Source organism: Plodia interpunctella, chromosome 3 (genome assembly GCF_027563975.2).
Source record: "Plodia interpunctella isolate USDA-ARS_2022_Savannah chromosome 3, ilPloInte3.2, whole genome shotgun sequence".
Classification (NCBI taxonomy): Eukaryota; Metazoa; Arthropoda; class Insecta; order Lepidoptera; family Pyralidae; genus Plodia; species Plodia interpunctella.
In genome coordinates this window covers 11765737-11787342 of record NC_071296.1, presented here as the reverse complement: position 1 = coordinate 11787342, position 21606 = coordinate 11765737, and the positions used below count along the sequence as shown (strand labels likewise).

Here is a 21606-nt window from a genome sequence, read left to right as displayed (position 1 = left end):
TTATTAATATTTAAAAAGAACACAGTAAATGAATTTCTTTCTCATTTAAATAAAGGGTATGCCCTTTATTTAAATTCATGTGATTTCTTGTTTACTTCATGTTTAAAAATAAGTATTCTATAGACGATGAAATCAAATTCTATAAAGATTTAACTAGTCGTTCGCCGCGAACGTAGACCTCGCGAATACAATTTTTTTACATTTTTTTTTTTACATTATAAGATATAATGTGAAATATCTCAAAACACCTTTTTCAAAGTTACAGTCTTTTGGCTTCACGCGGCAGCGCGCGCCGTGTTCAACAATAATAGGTACCTACCTACCTACATAAAATAATTTGGCGTGCGTATTTTTTAATTCCACGATATTTCCGAATCTATTAATCCAATTTATGTGTTGTGCTGTAAAGGACAAAGTTTATCTTCATTAAATTATCTTGATGATGAAATAACTTGTAATAACATAAGGATATGCTTGTGTAGTAATAATTGTCAAAATTCATCTTTTAATTCACATTATCTTTTTACATATAAAATGCCTTGTAGTTACTTAATTATAAAAGATAGATGTATAGTGTCGCGGACTTTTTTATGGATTTAATTAAAACCTATATTTTTGTAGTACATACGCCGATATAATTAATCAACAGTAGGGCCAGCGCACGCGCGAAATAAATAAATAAAACATTTATCAAAAAATGTATTTTCACAAACGGTGAAAGAAAAAATCATGAACACGGACATAAGAAAGGTAAAAGTATAATTTAGGAAAGAGTGTGTTTTTGTACACAGCTGATGATGATACTGAAATAGCAACTAGGAATGCAAAGGAATAGGAATTTTAAGATAAACCCCGTGTATTTATTCTACAAAATTCTGTCAAAATTCATAGGATTTGGTCAAGTGATTTTGTAAATCATGTAAACATTATATCGTATTATACTCTTCAACAGAATATATTAATTTTAATATTATTTAATATGAAGATTTATATGGTTGAAACTGAATACAATACGTGCACTGATCAAATCATCAGAGGAAACAACTCGTGCGGCAGAAGCCGGCAACTGGGTCGGGTCACAGGTGCTCTCACTGAGCGCTCCACATTCTTCAATCAGACTTTTATACCATTAATATACAACTTACTACAAGACCAGAGAGAGGCATGGGAGATAAAGAAATAAATATATTAGGACAAATCATACAGATTGAGCTAGCCCCAAAGTAAGTTCAAGACTTGTGTTATGGTACTAACTCAACGATACTATATTTTATAACATATACATATAGAGATAAACATCCAAGACCCGGGCCAATTAGAAAAATATCATTTTCCATCATGACCCGACCGGGGATCGAACCCGGAACCTCTCGGTTCAGAGGCAAGCACTTTACCACTTTATTTTTTCATATTCTCGTAATGTCCTATACTGTTTGTCCTGTACTGATTTTCCAGGCCTTGGTCGTAAAACCATATTTATTATGCAAACTGTGTCAGCCAGGTAGTTCGACAAGTAATACCGAGATTAAACCTTCCCCTGCTGCGGAGGAAATTTATCAAATTGGCTGTAAAGTGGCGGAAATTTGAAGGTTTATGAGCGGTGCTCGGTCTCCTACCAAACTTGATAATTACTTAGACCATTTTAATATTAAAGAAGTGGCACTAAGCAATAATACAATAATAAAATTCGTCTATTTTATGAATAGTGGAACAAATGAAAATCAAGAGCTCGGAAATTTCAAAACCACGGAGTTGTTATTATTGCCTTTCAGCTCTCAAGGCCTCTTATCCCTTATAATCTCTGGAGGACTACAATATCCACTGGGGGCCTGCCTCTGTTGCCTCACACGGGCAAGTTCCTATATGAAATTGCCTATTGGAGATTTACCTGTTCGAACCTCTATCCCTACATGATATCTGTGTGTAAAAAAGCAATTCATCTAAATGTCCTTGGTTTGTTCATTCGTTATCCGGCGTCATCGATAATATAATTAGTGACATCTTGTAGGCACAGAAATAAATACCGATGTATAAAAATAAAATAAAAATCAGAAGCCAACGGAAGCTGGGCACAATGAGCCGAGGAGAAAAAGTACAAAACAAATTGTACACTATACACGGTTAGTGTGACAGGTAAAAGTGTGTCGGTGATTCACGAACGGTGACCGGCGCCGGCGTCTGCGGACCAGGTCTGCTTAGCAATTGCCGCATACAAATAAAAAAAAACTCGAGTATAATACTTGGAAATTGGAATTGCGTATTATATATATATGAATAAACCTATGCGCAGTAATTCAGAATTTAAACAGAAATCCCTTACTTTGTTGTCCTTCATTGTATATTATAGGTAAATTGTAGAAATATTCTGAAATTGAGAAAGAAATATAAAGCATGTCAGAAAGATAATAAATATTGAATCACTATTAGAATGTATATAAATTTTTGATTATTTCCAAATCAGGGTTGAAATAAGACTGTTTCTCTACATATGCATAGTATATGTATATTTACACCCACACTTAAACAATGGTTGGTCGTATCAGACTCGGGCCCCGGCCGCTGAGTCACGTGCAACGGTTAGCGGTAACCTAACGACCTCGTCACACTGCCGGAGATTCCGGATCATTCCGGATTGCCAAAGTTACTCACTCATCAATCTAATGCTGATAAATTAACGGAACGAGAATTAAATCTCAATGCGGCCTCTGCACGCGCAATAGAATGAACATTTACGTACAGCCAGCATATTAGTCTGTCTATACAATGCAAATTACCGCCATATACAATGGAACTTGAATTAGAAAACCGAATTTTCATAATTTTAACTTTATTTTATGCGGGCCCCGGACTCACCGACGCCTTAGTCCAGAATGAAACTGGGAACGGGATCAGATGAGAGCAAAACAAAGATAAAACCCAAGCCGACATTGACATGCTCGTATACACTTACTGTTGTTTTTTTTCTATTGGTTGTTCATATTTTTGTTTCTCCCCAGCTCCGGCAGCGCGTGTTACATTGCATTGCATGGAAAATCCAATATTTCACAGTCCTCGATAGCACATAATACATTTTTCACTTGAGTTTCATTCCGGTCGGATGGAAATGATTATTTCCCATTATAATAATTGTTATAATATATATCAATCAATACATATAATAAAATTGAAGAAAGGCCAAATTTGTACAATGGATTTTAATTCTTCATGGAATATACTTAGTTACTGATATAGGTGATGAAAATATAGTTTTGGAAATTTTTGTCTGTCTGTCTGAACGCGCATACTGGGTCCTGTAGGAAAATTAGATACATTATATCCCGGTAAATACGCGATAAAAAATTACTGAGATTTTGCTATGAAATTCACGCGGGCGAAGCCGCGGGCAAAAGCTAGTATATAATATTTATTTTAATATGGAGCAATTGAATGTTTTATTCATTCAAGAAAAGTAATTGTACTGATTTTTATTCTTTTGTCAAATTATTTTCAAGCAAATGCATTTACTGTATGTAATCAATCAAATTGTTACATATTGTAAATGCTTGTTATTGTCGCTTTTAGCATTTTCTAACAAAAACAAATATAATAACTAAGATATTTGTTGGAGTCGAACACGCAAATGCAGGTCAAACATCCTCTACTCCGAGCCGCGGGCAGTGCTCAAGATAAAGCACAAATTATTCGCTTGTACGGTCGGCAGCAAAAGCAACTGTACAACTACCAAAATATATTATATTTTTACCTTCTTACTATGAGGCCCATTGTTACCATAAATCTTGTATTCTTCTGTGAAAACTCAATATTTCTAAGAGAACTGACCCTTAGAACATCATGCGGAGTATTTAGGGAATATCCGAGAGCTCACTCCATAAACCTTAATAACCGTGAAAGAAAATTAAACTTTAATGAAACTCATATAAACATACTTTGAAAGTTCCGATTTATAACTACTATTTTGTATGTCGTCCAAAGAAGAGGCAGTCGCATTATTTATCTAGCATTCCAGGTTATACACGTGTCTTACAAGATCTGACTCATAATCGGACTCATACGGTACATACCGTAGAGCATTCGCTTGTAAAACAATATTTAAAGTAAACCTGCACTGTACTCGTATTTTCAATCGTTTCACGCGTGTGAAATGGAGAAGGCAACGGAAAAACCACGGCATTAATTTTCTTAGAAATAATTATGTTTACATCTCTTATTATGGCATGATCTATACCTTTACATTCAAAATTGAATAATGAAGAAAAAGCAAACTAATTTATTTACCCACATTAACCCAGGCGGAAGGCTCAATATGACGAGGGTCAATTGGCGGTTACCTGAAAAATAGTCTCCTCACGTTGCAATCTGTCTCACAACAGAAAGTAATGAAGGTATACAAAAGAAAGAGAAGTGGGTTGCAGTTTTACCAGATGCTAAAACGCAGAAACCAATACCACAATCACTAATGCGTTGCGGGCTTCACAATAAAGCGACAGACAGTTTTCTTGAAATGATAAATATCATTGCAGGCCGCCTGTACCTCTGCGACTCACGCCACGAGACGTTTGCGGAAAGAACTTGACCTCATTCCGAGTATTTGCCACCGTTTTTGTGCAAAGACTTTGTTTCTGAAATGTTGACTTACAAAAAACAATAGTTTCGTCTCTTGAAGATCACGTGTATATCACACAGACCTAGTTATGAATTATCAAATGTGTACAGGGTAATAAGAAAGTTTTACAAAACAATAGGTTTGTTCTTAGGTAGTTGTATTTTCTGTTTCTTAATTATTATGGTGTACTATACATTGAAGAGTTAATTCATTCATAATGTAAGAAATATATGAAAATAATTTTAGTTAGATTGGATAGTACAATATAGTTTATAGTACATACACGTACGTAGTATGGTTCCGAATGCTGTAGTAGTGATGTAGTAGATGGAAACACTGATCTATTTCTCTTTACATTTATAGTCAAAGATGAGAAAACAAAACAAACGACCGGGAAACTTGTCTGTAGAAACAAGTTAGAAATTTCAATTCAATTTTCACACAAAATTCACAAACATTCGCACTAAATTTAAAAACTAAAATGTATTCCATCAAGTGAACTTAATTTTCTACATTTTTTTAATTATTAGCCGAAGCGGGGAGAGGCTGGTGCACTGAGATACAGCTTTTCAGTTCCGGTACCAATCTCTCACATTCGTTTTGTATATAAATGCGAACTTTATAATCTTATGTTCATATATTTGCTTACGCGGCGAACCTCACGGGACGCGCGCATATTAAAGTGAATGTAAGTCTAATTATTTAATCTCATTTGTGGAGAAATAACAAATTTTTGATCGATTGGTTTTAATTGAATATTGAAAAGTAGAAGGGGTAATCAGTTCTATCAATATCGATGAAATATATCATACAAAATGTGGTCTATTCCAGCTAGCCTAAATTTCAATAACGCAATCAATCTCGATAGCTCAAACTTAACCCGATTTTGTAATAGTTACTAATATTTTCAATCCAAAAACCGAACAATAGACGGAAGACAAAGACGAACTCTTGCGAACCGTCTCTAACCGAAATCGTGAATACACAAAATGAAGAAAGCATGGAATTTATGCATACAATTTGTAGATCTATATCGGCCAATAGCTTACAATATTATTAATTGTCAATATGTGGATATAGAAGTCTATTAAGGATAACTTGATTTACTTTATTTCGAAAACCGTCGAAGCGGAGAACAATTAGGAAAACGGACGCACCCGAGAAAGCGCACAAATGAAGACGAAACGATTGCCATATATTTTGTTATTTTCCAGAAGAATATTATTTTTCATGCTGAAATTGAAAAATGCACTTCTAGTCTCTCAATATTCTACGCTTGAGCTAACGGGCGATTGATAACATAATTGCAAGCGCATTCCATAGTTGACACGGCTCGGACAGGTAAATCCACAGCCCGCTGTACTGCAAACAGACTATACTGTGGCGTGGCTCGGGACAGGACCATTCAATTATACGCAGGGTGCATTCCTGGGCATGGTATATTTATCAATACAATAATACTTAAAACATCTACTTTGTTTACGTTGGTTCTAGCCCCTATCGAAATCACTAGTAGGTGGCATCGAGTGGAGAATAATTGTTTGTTTGTAGAACCTTGTGGTTGTTAATGCCTAAGCGAAATTTAAAAAAAAATCAATAGTATCGACGGATTTTTTAACGCAAACAACGACATCGTATACTACTTTCAACTGCTTTGCCTCAGTTTGAATTATCGGTTATTTCGATTTTTGACAACGTTGTCACGGGTCTGCACCAAAGATACACAACATTGCATTAGCTATGTTGTGAATCCTTGGTGCAGAAACGTGTCCTTTCGCTAAAACTCTTGTTTCTCGAGCACAGCCTCGAGTAGTAATTCTTTATCTGCAGCGTCGTTGTCTGTCAGTGTGTAATTACTCGGCAACACACCGTGACATCCGAGTGGAACGATGTCCTCAATTCGGACGGCTGGCTCCGAGTATTACCTAACCGAATCCAGTTGTTAGCTAGCCTTCAGCAAGGCTGCCTGAGGTCTTTGCTGTAGTTATCATGATGCATGTTTGTGATAGGTTCTAGTAATCACACAGCAGACGATATATAATAGATAGAGACTCAATATCTATAAGATCAGAATATAAGTAGAGAAAATTCAAAACCGTTTTGAAGGCATCGGCGTTCTTAATATAAACGAGTGAATGAAGAAAAAGAAGTTACTGACCTTTCGCTTCCACACATGATTACGCACAATAATCGCGCCTTTATCGATGCCACGAAGAATCACATTACATTATGACGCACTGAGCTAAGCTCGCGTTTGTCCGGTGCATTGTTGCTAGTGGCCATTCTGCTAACGTCAAGTCAAAATCATATGTCAATGGTTTTCAATAGTAGTTCTTATTTACCCGTAATAAGAATTACTATCAAGACTAGATTTTAGCAGTATCGACACCGAGACATCGTCATGCAGGCCACGGAGCCGCCACACGCTTACGACACCGCGGATCGTTCCATCAACATACATAAGCGTGAATACAAGAAAAAGAATACGCAATTTACACAGAAGAGTGCAGAATTGTCACAGAGTAAATGGCTGGCCTATATGCGCTTTTGCATTAGACTAAGAAGAGTTTTCTACAGATAGTATCTCGCCGCCAGAATCGGTAGAATTACTTATAGTTTCTCCTTCAAATGCTTCATCTAGTGATCTACATTAACGCATGTTTCTGGAAGAGGCTAGGGTCCTACACTGTCGATACATATATATTTTATATCTTCTTACTCTATAACTTATACAAAATTGGTCTGTCCTTTAACCTTTTCATCTGTCCTTCTTTACTCACTCTTTTACTTCCCGTTTAGGATAACATACGAGCACTAATCGCGATTCGGCCGGCACACGCGTAATTACTGTGAATTGCGCAAGTATCCGCGTTTCTGACTCGGTATTCGGCGCGCGCCGTTTATTTCGATGTTTTAATTGTATAACGCAGTTTCGCTACGTGGCAAATTGTACTCTAAGAAAATAGAAGCAAAAATGTTATTATTCAATTTAAGGACTGGAGTAGTATTTGAGATACCATGATGACCACTTTTCCTATAATTGCCTCATGTTTCATCGCCAACATTATCTTCCTTTGAATTTCCTTTAGATCCCTTCTCCATTTCTTTTAAAAACAGTGTCATAATAGTTTCACACAGCTGAATATTATCAATGTTGTGTAAATTGAAGTTTATAACCAAAAAATATTACATTTCCTTAAACGATTTTTGCACGATTATATTTGCTCTTAAAGGTTAATACGTTTTCAAGTTACTTATATGTATGCATTAAAAGGTAATTATTTCCAATGTGTCGTTGCAGATCTGCATACAATGCTAGCGCATCGTATGCGCCGGCGCGGCCCTGAGTCAGTTAAGCAACGGCAATCACTCTGCGCCTACGCACTCGCTGACAGATTGACTTCAGATCTATATTCGCACGTGCATAATTCAAATCATTTTAAAACGTAAAAGAAAGCTTTACGTTTCAGATTTCCTATATCACTGAGATATTTAATTGTTATTACATACAACCTTACGCATGAGTTTTGCTGTTTTTGCTAGTCTTACTAGATTTAGCATACCAAACTATAATTGTTAGACACGTTTTGGTTCATATGAAATCTCTTAATAAAGATCATAATTGAAGACAAGATTTTGATTGAATATTAACTCTGACTTGATGCTTCATGTAAAATTGCGCTCTATGAGAAGTAGATTCGAAGTCGACTAAATAATTTTCCATTCATATGACTCATAGTATTTTCACGTGTTTAGAAATATTTACTTTCGCTAATACTTTCTGTTCATTAGTAATCATAATTCTCCATCTTACCACCTCAGCAACGCAAATAAAAATATAATGCGTACACTTACACACCAACAAGTATAATCCTATCTAAATTATTAATGCGCATATGAGTTTGTACACCTTGTATTATCTTACTCAATCAATTTTATCGAATTTAGTATAAAACAGTTCCCGTGGGAAAAGCACACGGCTGAAGGCGAATCATCGAATATTATGAGCACAAAAGATACCAGCTCCATTGGCCAGAATACAATACAATAATAAAACTAAAGACTGTTTTATCACTATTTTTCATGTTCTACCCGTGAACTGTCCCAGGCTGTTAAACAAAGGAGTTTTACTTCGTTTTTTCAGCAAAATATTGGAAGTCAGTATCTGGAGACGAGACATACGGATCAATGTAGTAGTCTTCGCTGCAAAGATGATACAACAGGCTTTTGCATTGATCGAGTTGAGGTCACTGCGGCAGCAATTAAAATTCTTTGCGCGAGTGAAGCACAGCCTTCGGCTGACCGCCGCGGCTTCACCGACTGCTCCAGTCGTATAACACCAGTCTATATCAATTACATTCATCATAGGCAAATATTATTCTCTATCTCCAAAGAAATCTGTTTCAAAATTGAACCTTACATTATTATAAATGTAAGTTAAATAAGAGTTTACATACAAATGCAAGCACTCTTGAAATTCAGAAATAAATTATTTTAGATTTTTTACTTAATAATGTGTGCCAAACATTGCAAAAAAAATCTTTTTAAAATAATGTTCTAACTCAGATAGACAAACTTTAATATGTTACGAACACATAACGGCATATTCTAGATTATATTAACTTTAATAGTACAAATTAAAAATATAACAGTTTCATTACTAATTGAAATTTTCTTGTACTCAAATCTGAATACGACACAGAGTCTGTCTCTGAGATTGCTATAACAGATAGATCTGGTCGATGCAAATCGACCGTTAAATTAAGATAACTCGTCATGGCTCTTACTTCGCAAGTCTTACTAAGTCTACTCATATTCGAACGGTAATTCCCAAGTGTTCGACCATTTGCATCATTGGTTTCATATCTTCAATTACACCTCACAAATTTTAATGTTGTGGCATTTGGTTATTACATTTAACGGAAACATCGCACATATTTGAACATTATGCTCCAAAGAATATATATACACTTTAGTTCATCTATAAAATATATTTGATGGAAGACCGCAAACCAAACTCATTGAGTTTTTTTCCTATTCAGTATCATTGAGAACACAGTTTTGAAAAAAAACCCTGTATGAATCACTGTACGTCAAATCGACCTCATGCCGATATACGAATATTATGCACATTTCAAAATAATGTTATATTATTGTAAACACTTGGAGAAGTACCTCCAAGTGTATTTTGATAAATTGATCACTATCGTCTGCGATGTGACAACGTTCATCGTTAATTATTATGTTATTGTTATTGATAATTATTGCCGTTTAAATTGAAGTAACCAAAACAAAAGGAAATCGCACAAAATAATAATACGAACAACGGACACCGGAGGACTTCAGCCCTCAACTGTAGCCATGGCTACCACCCAACTCAAGGAGATCCTGGCATAAAACACAGCACATACAACAATAAATACGACTTACCGATACATGTTGCAGTTTTGATCCGCGTTGGCAGCAAAGGGTGTAATGAACCGTGTGTTATTATCACTCAAATCGCACTGGCACGTTCGCGGGCTGACTCGTCAGCGAGGGAACGCCATGTCCGCGCGCGTCGGCTGTCGGCACGGGAGTGCCGGCCGGCGGGGCTCCGCTGGCGGCCTGCGCACTGCAGTAGGTGCAGCCTGATCATGGTGGAGATCGAATGTAGGCTACATTAGGTTTTTTTATGGCTCTTCATTTGCCTATTGCTGGACCTTTTGTTGGTGGATGTTATTTTGAAACAAAAAACAATATTTAAATGTAGCTGCATTTTGGATCCAAGACAAATTCTATGGAACAACTCTACCAGAGCTGGCAGTTTCTCTGTGAATGTTTTCATAAAATACACATATACTCCGTGCCTCTTTGGTTTCGCCTGGGATAAGGCATCGGCTGGTGTAAGTTTCTAATACTTTACAAGTGTGATAGTGTATGAAAATCAGTTCAATCACTACATAGACCTACAAGAGAATAAGGATCACCATCACCATCGCCGTTCTTGTAATTTTATTCTTATCAGTTCTTATATTTTTTGCTGCTTTCTCTTTTTATACGAAAAAGAGTCATGTCGGTCATGAATTCCTTCTTGTCTCGCGTTTTAGCTTTAAGTTGAGTATTTTCTTGCCTCTAAATTCTATCCTATTTAGAAAGGATACTGGAATATATTTCAACATAAAGTTTTGATTGTTATTACAATTTAGACTAAAAATAATTTTAATTAGCGTGAAAATAGAAATGAATAACAATATTGAAAATACTATTTTAATTCAACAGTTTGTGTAGCGGGTATTTACAGCATAACCAAAGGAAATTTAGCAAAATAATCTTAGTAAATGGTAAGTAGAGAGTTTCGTTCCTTTATTTTAAAATATTCCGGCTAAATTAGAACAAACCTAGAAATTTTACGACCTCTCTCTCATGTGAGCGTTTTCCCTATTTCTTCCTCAACCGTTGAGCGTCGGAGCCCAGGGTCCGCTTTCCAACATTTTCGTCTCCACTTTGCATGGTCGTCTTCATCCCTGACTGTCAGACCATTGGCACCGCATATCATGGCACCGCATATCATCAACCTATGTCATCCTTTTTCGATATCCATAGATTCAGACCACAAAGGCTAATTCGAAGAATAATTTTGGTTAATTGTATTGCTGAGAATGGTTCGTTCTGTCCCAACAGGTAGGCAAACAAACAAATGTTTGATAAGGAAATAGCAACAGTTAAATACGATAACTAATCGGCCATTATAGCCTTCCTCATGAGAATTTGTCTAAGTACTTACACAGAGGAAGTTGGGATTGCGATGATATGAGGAAATCGAAGACTCAGCCTAAAGCCTTCCTCATCAATGGCTATTATGCAGGAAGAGTAATTTCAAAATATTTCAATTAAGTCTAATACCAGAAAAAATCCCATTAAAACCAACAGTTTACTTTTATAGATGTTTAAAAAACAATAATTCGTACTACACTCGGCAAAATGTCAACCTAAACAAATTCATTGCAAAATCACACCTATTACCGCGGCATAAATGTCTATCAATGGTAGCATGACATGCGGTCGACTGTACGTAATTTATTCGGATCACTCTTCACTTCGGTGGTGCAATAACGATCTGTCTACAATTTCCCAGTTGTTTCTATGATCTCACATGACACAATCCGCCAGATGTTTACACTTTGGAAGAATTAAAACACCGGTGTCTTCATCGTGACATTCTCGGATGATCTATGTCCGCAAACAACAATAGCTTACGAGGCGCACTGCACATGCACTGCAGTCATTCTTCTACTGGTACAATAAGATCGTGATAACCGCAAGAAAAATGAGGAAACTGATATAATCTGTACTGAAACTGTATCTGCATATTCCTTAGGGAACAAATGTGTAACACAAGCCAGCACTTTGTGAGTTATCCCTTTCGGGTCCATCAAGGAGAGTGTGCGTGCCAATGGTCTGACAATTAAACATGCCATGATGATGAAGAGAGAGAGGAGAGGAGAATAGTAGAAAGGCGAATACTGAGCTACGGGATGGTTCGGTCTACACTAGTTAATATAACAATATTAACAATATCTTTTGTCTTAAGGTGTATTCACATTGGTGTACCATCAGGATGAAATGAGGCTTTGATCGCCGTCACCAAATGGCTTATAGTAACCTTGTGTTGTGTAGAAGGTCCGATGGATGAAAACAGGTCAGGGAGTAACGTGCGTAGCACACCCAGAACCGCAGACATAATATTTGTGAAAACAAGTACAAGTTTTGAGGTGGAAGAAATCGAAACTTATGGCTATCGTAGTGAATGGTGAGCAGTAGGCCGTCAAGGTAATGTTTCTTTGACAGACTCTGGAATTACTACTACTACTACTCTAAAACTACCCACGCGAAGGTGTAAACCATATACACTCTCATTTGAGAGGCGTTTTATTTACAAGATGATAAAGGCATAATAATAATTAGTGTTCATTTGCATTGAATATGGTAGCAACATATTTACACACGATATATCGCTCAAATCCACACAATACCAACCGTTTAGATACAATAATGATAATTGATAACTCCATCATAAATACACGAGTCACATCGCGTGACCAACGTCACGCTTCGTTGTCTTAGATGAGCGACAAACACGACAAGGCGTCGGCGTCGTCGCGCGTCGCTCGCACTATAGTGCCTACATAGACACAGTGTGAAGAAATACGCGCGCGTAGCCGCGGGCAAGAATTAGAGTATTACGTGTGGCCTATGTATGTTATCGCTACAATGACTCCACACACACGCACAACGTCGCATCGTACAGCGTGCAGTCGCTCGGCTAGGACGACTGACAGGTTTGCCCGTCACTGTCAGCAGACGTCCAGTACAAAATACGAGAATTTTCTTCCCTTTTTCATTGCCAGCGGAGCCCGGGATGCTACTAGTATATCCTATATATTATAAATGCAATGTTTTTGAGGATTAATGTATATGTGTATATTTGTTACTCTTTCACGCAATATTTACTGGACGGATTGTTATGAAATTTGGTTCACGAATAGAATATAACCTGGAACAACGAATAACATTCGGTACTTTTTCCGAAATTCCCACGGGAGCGAAGATCCGGGGCGCAGCTAGTTAGTACTATACTATACTATAGATAGCGCCATACCAATGCGCAAGCGCATCCTTCACGCCAAAACCGCTTTCACGCCTATCCGTGCATTTGTTTTGCATTCAATGTCAATTCTCCGATTAGACTATTGTTTCTATTCAACCTGTTTTTGTACATCTTAAGGCCAGTGTGCACTTCCTTCGGTAAGGAAACACAGTTACCTGGAACTTTATATTTTTGGATTCTATCTACCAACAAATGGTTTGTTAACTTCACTTGCTGCAGATCCAACGGTCGCAGATCTTCTCTTCTTCGTTCAATTCAAAGTAAAAGTAGTTCTATAAGGTATAATCAATTTTTATTTTTTTTACAGAATAGAATAACTAGTTTTTATCATGAAAGATGGTACTCTGATCGACTTGAATAAAATCTGACACCAATAACCAGTCGAGAAGAAAGAAAGATAAAATACGCGAGATATTGCCTACGCAAACCCGATCAATAAAAAAGGAGGGTTATTTTCGCCGCCGGCTCCGGCGGAGCGTGGCGTGCGGCGGCGCGGCGAGCGACGCTCCGCTGCTCTCTCACGCATCACCACTGATGCGGCAAACATTACACTGACCTTTGTTATCCACATTTCTTTACCTCCTACCATGCTTGTAATTATTTAATACCGTCTAAGTAGCTACGATCTTTGTATACATAGATATACCTACCCCTCCAGAACGATTAGTCTGCTTTCCCGTTTGGTCTATTTTGAATGTTGATTTGGTCTACTTTGTGACTTTCAGTACATTTTTTTAGAAAGAAAGGAATGAAAGTATTTATTTGCATTGAATGAGTACAAAATTGTTGTTTTGTGTTTTCCATACATTCAACCTATTTGGCATACAAATATAAAAGTATATTAAGTAATCATATCGCAATTATATTTTTAAAACTTATTATTTAAATAATTTCATTCCATTGTAAAATATTATCTACCTATGTCAATTTCCAATTCAAAAATTCCTGAACACTGTAGAAACATTTATCATTTAACAAAGTATAGAGTCTAGTTTTAAACGGTTTTAGTTCTAGTTTTTTTATATCTTCAGGAAGTTTATTGTAGAATTTTACGCAACTACAATAGCAATTAATTTGTGTTTGTGTTTATACAATCATAAAAGACATTATTATCTCTGCTGATGATTTAGTAGAAGATTAGCGGTTAAAATGTTAGGTATAAATTATTATTTACCTAAACCTTGTTCAGAATTCACACTATATATTGTTGAAAACTTCATGCAAATCCGTGCAGTAGTTTTTTGAGTTTATATCGAACAGACAGACGCGGCAGAAGAGTTTGCCTTTGGAGCTGGTAAATGAATCCCGAGGACTTGATGTAAGCTTATTAACATGAGAAAGAAGAGCATATTTGAAACTTCTACCTACTTCACTGGAAGCAAGTGGTGGTCTATTCTTCTACTTTTCGAATCAGCAGACAAATTATATTAATCTAGAGCAATAAATAGCACAGCAATCTCCTGTCATATTAGCTTCATAAGGTCTTCTATGACGTAGGAGGAGGGACGGTTCGCACATGACAACAGATTGACTTAAAGCCACAGATTGACCTGGTGTTTTTTTTCTAGGATTATGGTATACACTTCATATGTTAAGAGTAGGATTCGAACCTGGGACTTTCGATCGGAGGCGTGTTACTTAACTCAGAATAAACCATTTTTTCTAGGTCTTTCGAATCTAGGACATAAATTAAATGCTTCGGTATTTAATTGACGCTGTCGCCAACTATTCTAGTTCTCAAATTTCATACGGTCAGGTGAGGCATGGCGTGTGTCAAATTGTTTGTTGAATAAGCATGAATTAAATTGACGAAGCACACTATATTTTCTTCGATAGTTTTACTAAAAACTTTTACTCGCTGCGCCTCGAGGTTTCGCTTCCGCTTGGATTTTTGGAATAAAAAGGTCCCATGATCTAACCACAACAACCACAACCACATAATGATCTAACTACCAAGTTTTATAATTCTGATGATCTGGCGTAAGTAATCTCCCTAGGTACTTGAACCAAAATTAACACCATACTACAGATTATACAATGCTTGCAATAACCATACTATTATATATAAGTATGGTAGGTACACTTGTTATATCTATTAAGTATATAGCCTTGTAAGCAGTCTTGATATAATTTATTGGAATTTAAAGATCAACATCTCTCATCATCTCTTTGCACATTGCGCATTAATTAAGTATCTAAGTAATTTATAATTTACAGAACAATTAAATTTTAATGATTTTAATATTGATAAATTCATTTCAATACACACTAACTGTTTAAATAGGTAGATAAATGTTAATTATGTAAATACTTTATATATATGTACGTATACGAGTAAGTACTCCAGTTCTTGCAAAAATGCAAGATACAAACTAAGCTACTTTTATAGTTATCTACTTATGAATTCAATATATTTGATAACGCTGCTCCTGCAAACTGTTATTCACCTAACAATCAAGTTATATCGAAACAACTTGTTTATAGGTAGGTATCTCCAAAACTAGGCAACGCTGACTGGTCCGAATGGGTAGGAATGTTCGGTATTATGTAATGTTTGTGACTAATCACATAACTTGCTACCATGTCTGCTTTATCGATTTCTTATGAATATCACGTCTTTATCTCAAACTAGCAGCCCGCCCTGACTTCGCTCGATTTTGTACTCGATAAATCTCCATAATAAAAAAGTAAATGTTACCTGAAGGTTTCGTATTATATCTCTGTGCAAAATTTCAGTCTAGTAGTTTTTGAGTACATTAATACAAAAATCTAAAATACAAATCTTTACTCTTTATGATATTAGTATGGGAGTAAGGATTTCCTTTTTATAAAATTTTATTTAAAATATTCAAAATTCTGATCGAAATATTCTCGGAAGTTATTTAATCGTCGATGTATCCGAACTACTGAAGTACTGTCTACAATCTGTTATGGAAATGTAGGTAATCTTGCTATACACTAAATTAACGTTAAACAAATCCCAGCATAAAAACATCAGACCTTTACGTTAGGATAGTGAAAGCCTTCACCCGGCGGCTTATTGCGAAGTGACTAAAATCGAATTGACTCTTGGATCAAATCGCATTTATGATAGTACTCGTACAGTCATCACCACGACATTTATTCCATACCAGCTTATGTTGCGGTAACAGCATTGAATTTGCAATGAGTAGTAGGTTAATGTATAGTCGACTGTACATGAGTGAGGCCTCGCAGACAGAAGTAATTCAATACAAGAGTAGCCAAAGTATGAGACTCTCAGCTGAGTGATCTAATATTTCAGTTATGGCTTCATGGAATTAGGGCTGTCACTAGAGATCTGCGGTGAAATGTATTTAGAAATTGTTCTTGTATTTTAATTCATATTTTTTCATCACGGACTCTCTCATGAATTTTGATAAATATGTACTTTTTTCATATCAGTAAAAGTAAAAATATACTTTTGTATATTTTTACTTTTACTGATATGAATTATATTTAAAATGTTTTCAATATCTTTACTAAAGTAAAGTAATTTCGCTGTTTATTATTATGTCCTTATTTTATAGACCTTAGGTAAAAGCTAAGCCGCGGATGGGGAGCCGGAGCCGGAGGAGCCGTCCACAGTTCACAGAATCAATCTTCAACGAAAGTTACTTAAACTATATTATCATGTTCTTACCTAACCTAATTATGCTAAACAGAACTGAATTTATTGATTATTTTAATTCAAGCTTATCTGGATTTTGAGAAACCAAATAAAATTTCGACGTAACGGACTACCGTCGAAGTGATTCTGTGAACTGTGGACACCACGCCGAGGATAGAGGTGTGGCGTATTTCTTCCGACAAGAGCATAGCACTTAAATAATGATAAGAAGAAGAAGAATTATTATACAAATAAAATAAATAAAAATATTATGTCATCGTTTAGTATCTTTGTAAAATAATGTGTGCCTATGGTGCGTCCTATCCTGTACAGGTTCCGTAGATACCTGCAACAATCACTTATTTTTACATTTTAATTCATTTCTTTAGTATTTTTTAAACTTTCATGCTTTGTGTTTACGTACATAATATATATTAACGTCAGCAACATTAAAAATGGTTCGTGCTAGTCCCGTTTCATTACTTTTTTGTTAGGTGTAATAATATTTGTAATCGATGTGATCTCTTATATAAAACCTTTAATTAATTGTTTATAATTTACAATCATGCGCGTAAGAAGAATATGAATATGAATAAGATCATATGTGCGATAGTCCGGCACAAATCCAATTATTTTCAAAAATAACTACACTTCTTGTAATCAGTTATACATAGATAGTACATAAAATATGAAATATCCGCCATTTTCTCTCCCTTTCTTCCCAGAAAACCTTTCCGATTGTCGGAAACTTAGCGACGTAAAACACGGCAATGATTTTCAAATCAAAGCCAGCGGATTCCTAATTTATCAGCTTGCAGAAAGTAAAGTTCCTTCCGGCTGTCGCGCCTCCTCCCCCCTCAGTAGGGTCACCACACTGTAATATAAATAGAGAGAACTATAGATTCTCAAACTGTTGGATAAGGTGCTTCGTTCGTATTTTCGGATAATCAAGTAACTAAGTGACAATCATTGTTAGTCAATTGTGCGTGCACGCGTAACAATCACCTCTGAGCGTTTGATAAAATTTCATACAAATATTTAGTGTATGAAATGAATTGAAATACCTATATCGCTGTGAGTATAGAGCATAAATAACTGCGCATATTTTTCTAGAATTTTAAAAAAACAACATAAAATATCTACTGTTGTGATAAAACTTGGTGACCCTACTCTCGGGAAGTTTTCACCCGTTGGCTTGGCCTACACCTTGTACATCGACCTTCGACCTTGCGCGACCTCAAACAAAGCTCATTTCAAACTGAAATATCCTGAAACAAAATGCTTGGAGTTTTTCAAGCAGAGTATGCTGATGACTGCGAATTAATCCGACTAATAAATGTAATCTCGAGTCTCCAGCCACTGGGCGGACTGCGGCACGCGCGCCTGATCAACGGTGAAACGCCATCGCCAGTTTCAGGACACTTTTGGCAGTCTCATGCCGCGCTCTTTACGAATTTTTTGTAAAAATCTATGCTTGATTTTTAGCAGTTAACGTTTATGAAATTGAAGAACCCGATAGAAAGCCGATAACTGCTAGTAATACCAGGTCATCGACCGGACTCATTCCGGAACAAGGCCAGGACAATTTGTCAGAAGTGACACGCCGCCCGGCCCCGTCCGGAGCATCGCACCCGCGTCTCCCTCGTCACGTCCTCATGACAAGATTTATTGGTTCATCTTCAGCGTTAACCCACTTGGATCCAGTGTTCCAAAATAATATAATTATTTTCAGTCCCATTTCGTAGGGTCCTATACTCCCGAGTATAGGACCGGCCTATTTTCTTTCTACATAGTAGGTATGCCTTTTCTTCTGTGGTGTTTCAGATTTTATTAGATAATGTACCGCTATGAATCGTGCACTGCTTTCTTTGAAAGTTTATCTACATGCGTCCAAAATTTCGATTTTTTTGTTCAGAAAACATTAAGTCTCTGACTTCTCAGTTACAAGGAAATCCAAACTAATTTAGGCCAATTGACACTTGGACGAAACATTAGGTCTCTGATTTCTCAGTTACAAAGAAGTCCAAATTAATTTAGAGGCCAATTGACACTTGGGGTGTCACCACCCGGCTGCCGCCGTTTTTCTGAGAAGTGCGTTGTCAGATATGCGCAGAAATATTTGGCTTTTCTAATAGTAAATCATTTTATGTAGTAATCAATGATGATAATGATGTAAATCCGTTATGTAGGTAGGCTATAAAACATCCTCGATTTTGTCAAATTTTATGATGAAATAAAGGTGAAATTAAAACAATGTGTACATAATTAGATTGCTATACTAAAATAATATGTGCGTCTCCAGACCGAGCAGCAACAGGGTTTGCTCCAAAAAGTCCATCGCAAACCCATCGATTGGGGTGTCGATCTAGTTCGGTTTGAGTTGAACTTTTTGGGAAAATACTAGGCGTAAACCCACGGCTGGTCCAGAGCGATCGGTGTTGGGTCATCGTAAGTAGGTAATATTTTATTGATTAATAATCTCGCCCCTTTCATTTCTTCATTTTTTTCACGACAGGCATCCATGTCAGTCGGGGTTACAAGCTACTTATCTACTTACTTAAAAAATATATGCTAAACCTTAACGTTGAAAAAATATTAATATACACAATAGCATAAAAATAAAATAATATAAAGTATATGCCGCTGAGGACAGGATTCGAACCTGCGCGGGTAGAACCCATTGGATTTCAAGTCCAACTCCTTAACCACTCGGACACCTCAGCGATGAAGGAGACGGCGAAATAACGGTTTGCTATCTCCTCGCGTCATCCACGCACGTCACTGTGACGTAAAACAATTTTTGAATATATGTACGAACAATACAGCACGTCATGCGCACGCGCAACAAATACATTAAGTAATTTATTGTTGTTGTTTAAACAACTGCACAAACCTCACTTATATGTAGTTAATAATGTGAAATTGAGTTAATAATACAACTTGTTAGGTATATTCATAGTTCATTGGTAGGTACCTACACTTAGTTTTCGCACGATGGCTGACCCATACATCAACTTGTGACAATTATACGAAATGTGTATATGTGACCATACGAAAAGTTGTTCAGTATCATGGACTGAGCATGCAGACAAAAGGATACCAATTAAATTAAGTCACCCTATATAATAATATGTATTTACTATGGAACTTTCTTAACTATTATACATACCCATACCTACTATGGAGTGCACTACATAGTTAACTGGAAGAGACCCCAAGTGACAGTTTCTCCACATGTCAACCTCCCTTTGTACTGCTCTTGGAATGGCGTTAGAGGAGGTTCCTTTTGCTTTAGGGAAAACTTTATATACCACATTTTTCTCACGTCATTATCATAGTAACTCACACGACTTTAGATTTGATTACTGTTATAAATACGCGACCTGTGTCTCACCACCTGTCTAGTTTATCTCGTATTCTTTCAGGGCGTAGAAAACATAAAGCGAAACGAAAGGTGAGACCTGCTTTAGTTATGGGACTATTATAGAGTACCCACTTAGGTAGATATATAATTTTCTTAAAAACATATACCTAAGTACCTACCACATTCAATAGTAGGTCACCGAACTAAATGTAAACAATGGAAATATAAAGTGACACAGTAATGTAGTTCCTAGTCAAAAGCTTAGCATAATGACGGAAAACCAGGTCGCGAGCTGAAACCTAGTAAAGGGAGGCTGTACAGTGCTACAAACCTACCAATTCATGTGGTATAAATTAGAACTAATAATTCTGCAAACATTTTTGTACATTTCATATCGATACTAGCGCCGCTACGTTAAGAATAGATAAATATGGCATGCATGTGCTGGCACTCAAGCAAAACATTTGCAGTTGGCGACCGTGTAAGTGCAACACGAACAAAGGGACTCCTCCCCTCGCTAATGCACGACACTGGAGATTTTGAAGATCTCAATACCAATGCATTTTTTACAAGAAAATTACTTTTTCTGAAAAAATATTTTGATTTGACAGTGTTTTTATACAAGACAGTCATGCCTCGCAACTTTGGAAAATCCCAATCCCAACTAAGATTATAAATGCGATAGGTAGTAAGTTTGTTACCTCCAAATCTACTCAAATAATCATCTTAAAATTTCTATTAATTGATAGAATGGAGAAAGACATTGAGCACCTTTTAATCCCGGAAAAAACTATTGTTTTATAGGTGGCGCTAAATGCACATTTAGCGACGCACTTCAAACTTTGCGCTGTGTGTATTTGCACAATGGTCATTTTATTCCAACTATCCCAAATTCGAGGATAGAAAGAGATGGAAGGAACTCCATCGACAAGAACGACGTTCTTAAATGATGATAATGATGATTCCAAACCTATTATAATACGAAGAAATAAGGTTTCCTGAGGGCATTTATTGGGGCGAAGCCGCGGATAAATAGCTAGTATATATCTCAAAAACTAGTGATTGTATTGTATTTCGTAGGCAATTTTAGTTGAAAGTTTTTGTTGAGATCTGCAGCAATTTTTTTTTTATTGCTTTAAATGTTAAATAAATGTACACATATTTTTAATTTAAATTTAACGGTTTGGAGGTATCTCAATAATCTCTATACGCACAGACAGATATGACGAAAACATTTATATGCCGGCGATACATCGACGTAACGAACGTTCAAAGACAGACGCGCAATAGCCGATAGCATCGCTCGTGGCTCATCATTTTGATCGACAACTGAAGCGAACCAGTAAGTATTCAAATATTAT

General features: G+C 36.4%; 1 protein-coding gene, 1 long non-coding RNA gene and 1 other non-coding gene across 3 annotated transcripts in view; 1 reads left to right on the top strand and 2 right to left on the bottom strand.

The window, feature by feature from the left end:
- Nucleotides 1-10202, bottom strand: part of LOC128683482 (uncharacterized protein) — a 47249-nt gene extending 37047 nt beyond the window's left edge. Inside the window, exon 1 of the mRNA XM_053769170.1 lies at nt 10034-10202. Within this exon, the coding sequence (XP_053625145.1) occupies nt 10034-10041 (8 nt within the window). The 5' untranslated portion in view covers nt 10042-10202. The remainder of the gene's footprint in view (nt 1-10033) is intronic.
- Nucleotides 10203-10208: 6 nt separating this feature from the next.
- Nucleotides 10209-14160, top strand: LOC128683483 (uncharacterized). The gene is made up of 4 exons (XR_008406298.1): nt 10209-10488; nt 10865-10926; nt 12266-12415; nt 13561-14160. It is a non-coding gene; the product is annotated as an uncharacterized LOC128683483 (long non-coding RNA).
- Nucleotides 14161-19522: 5362 nt separating this feature from the next.
- Nucleotides 19523-19604, bottom strand: TRNAS-UGA (transfer RNA serine (anticodon UGA)). Its single transcript has one exon. It is a non-coding gene; the product is annotated as a tRNA-Ser (tRNA).
- Nucleotides 19605-21606: the final 2002 nt, after the last annotated feature.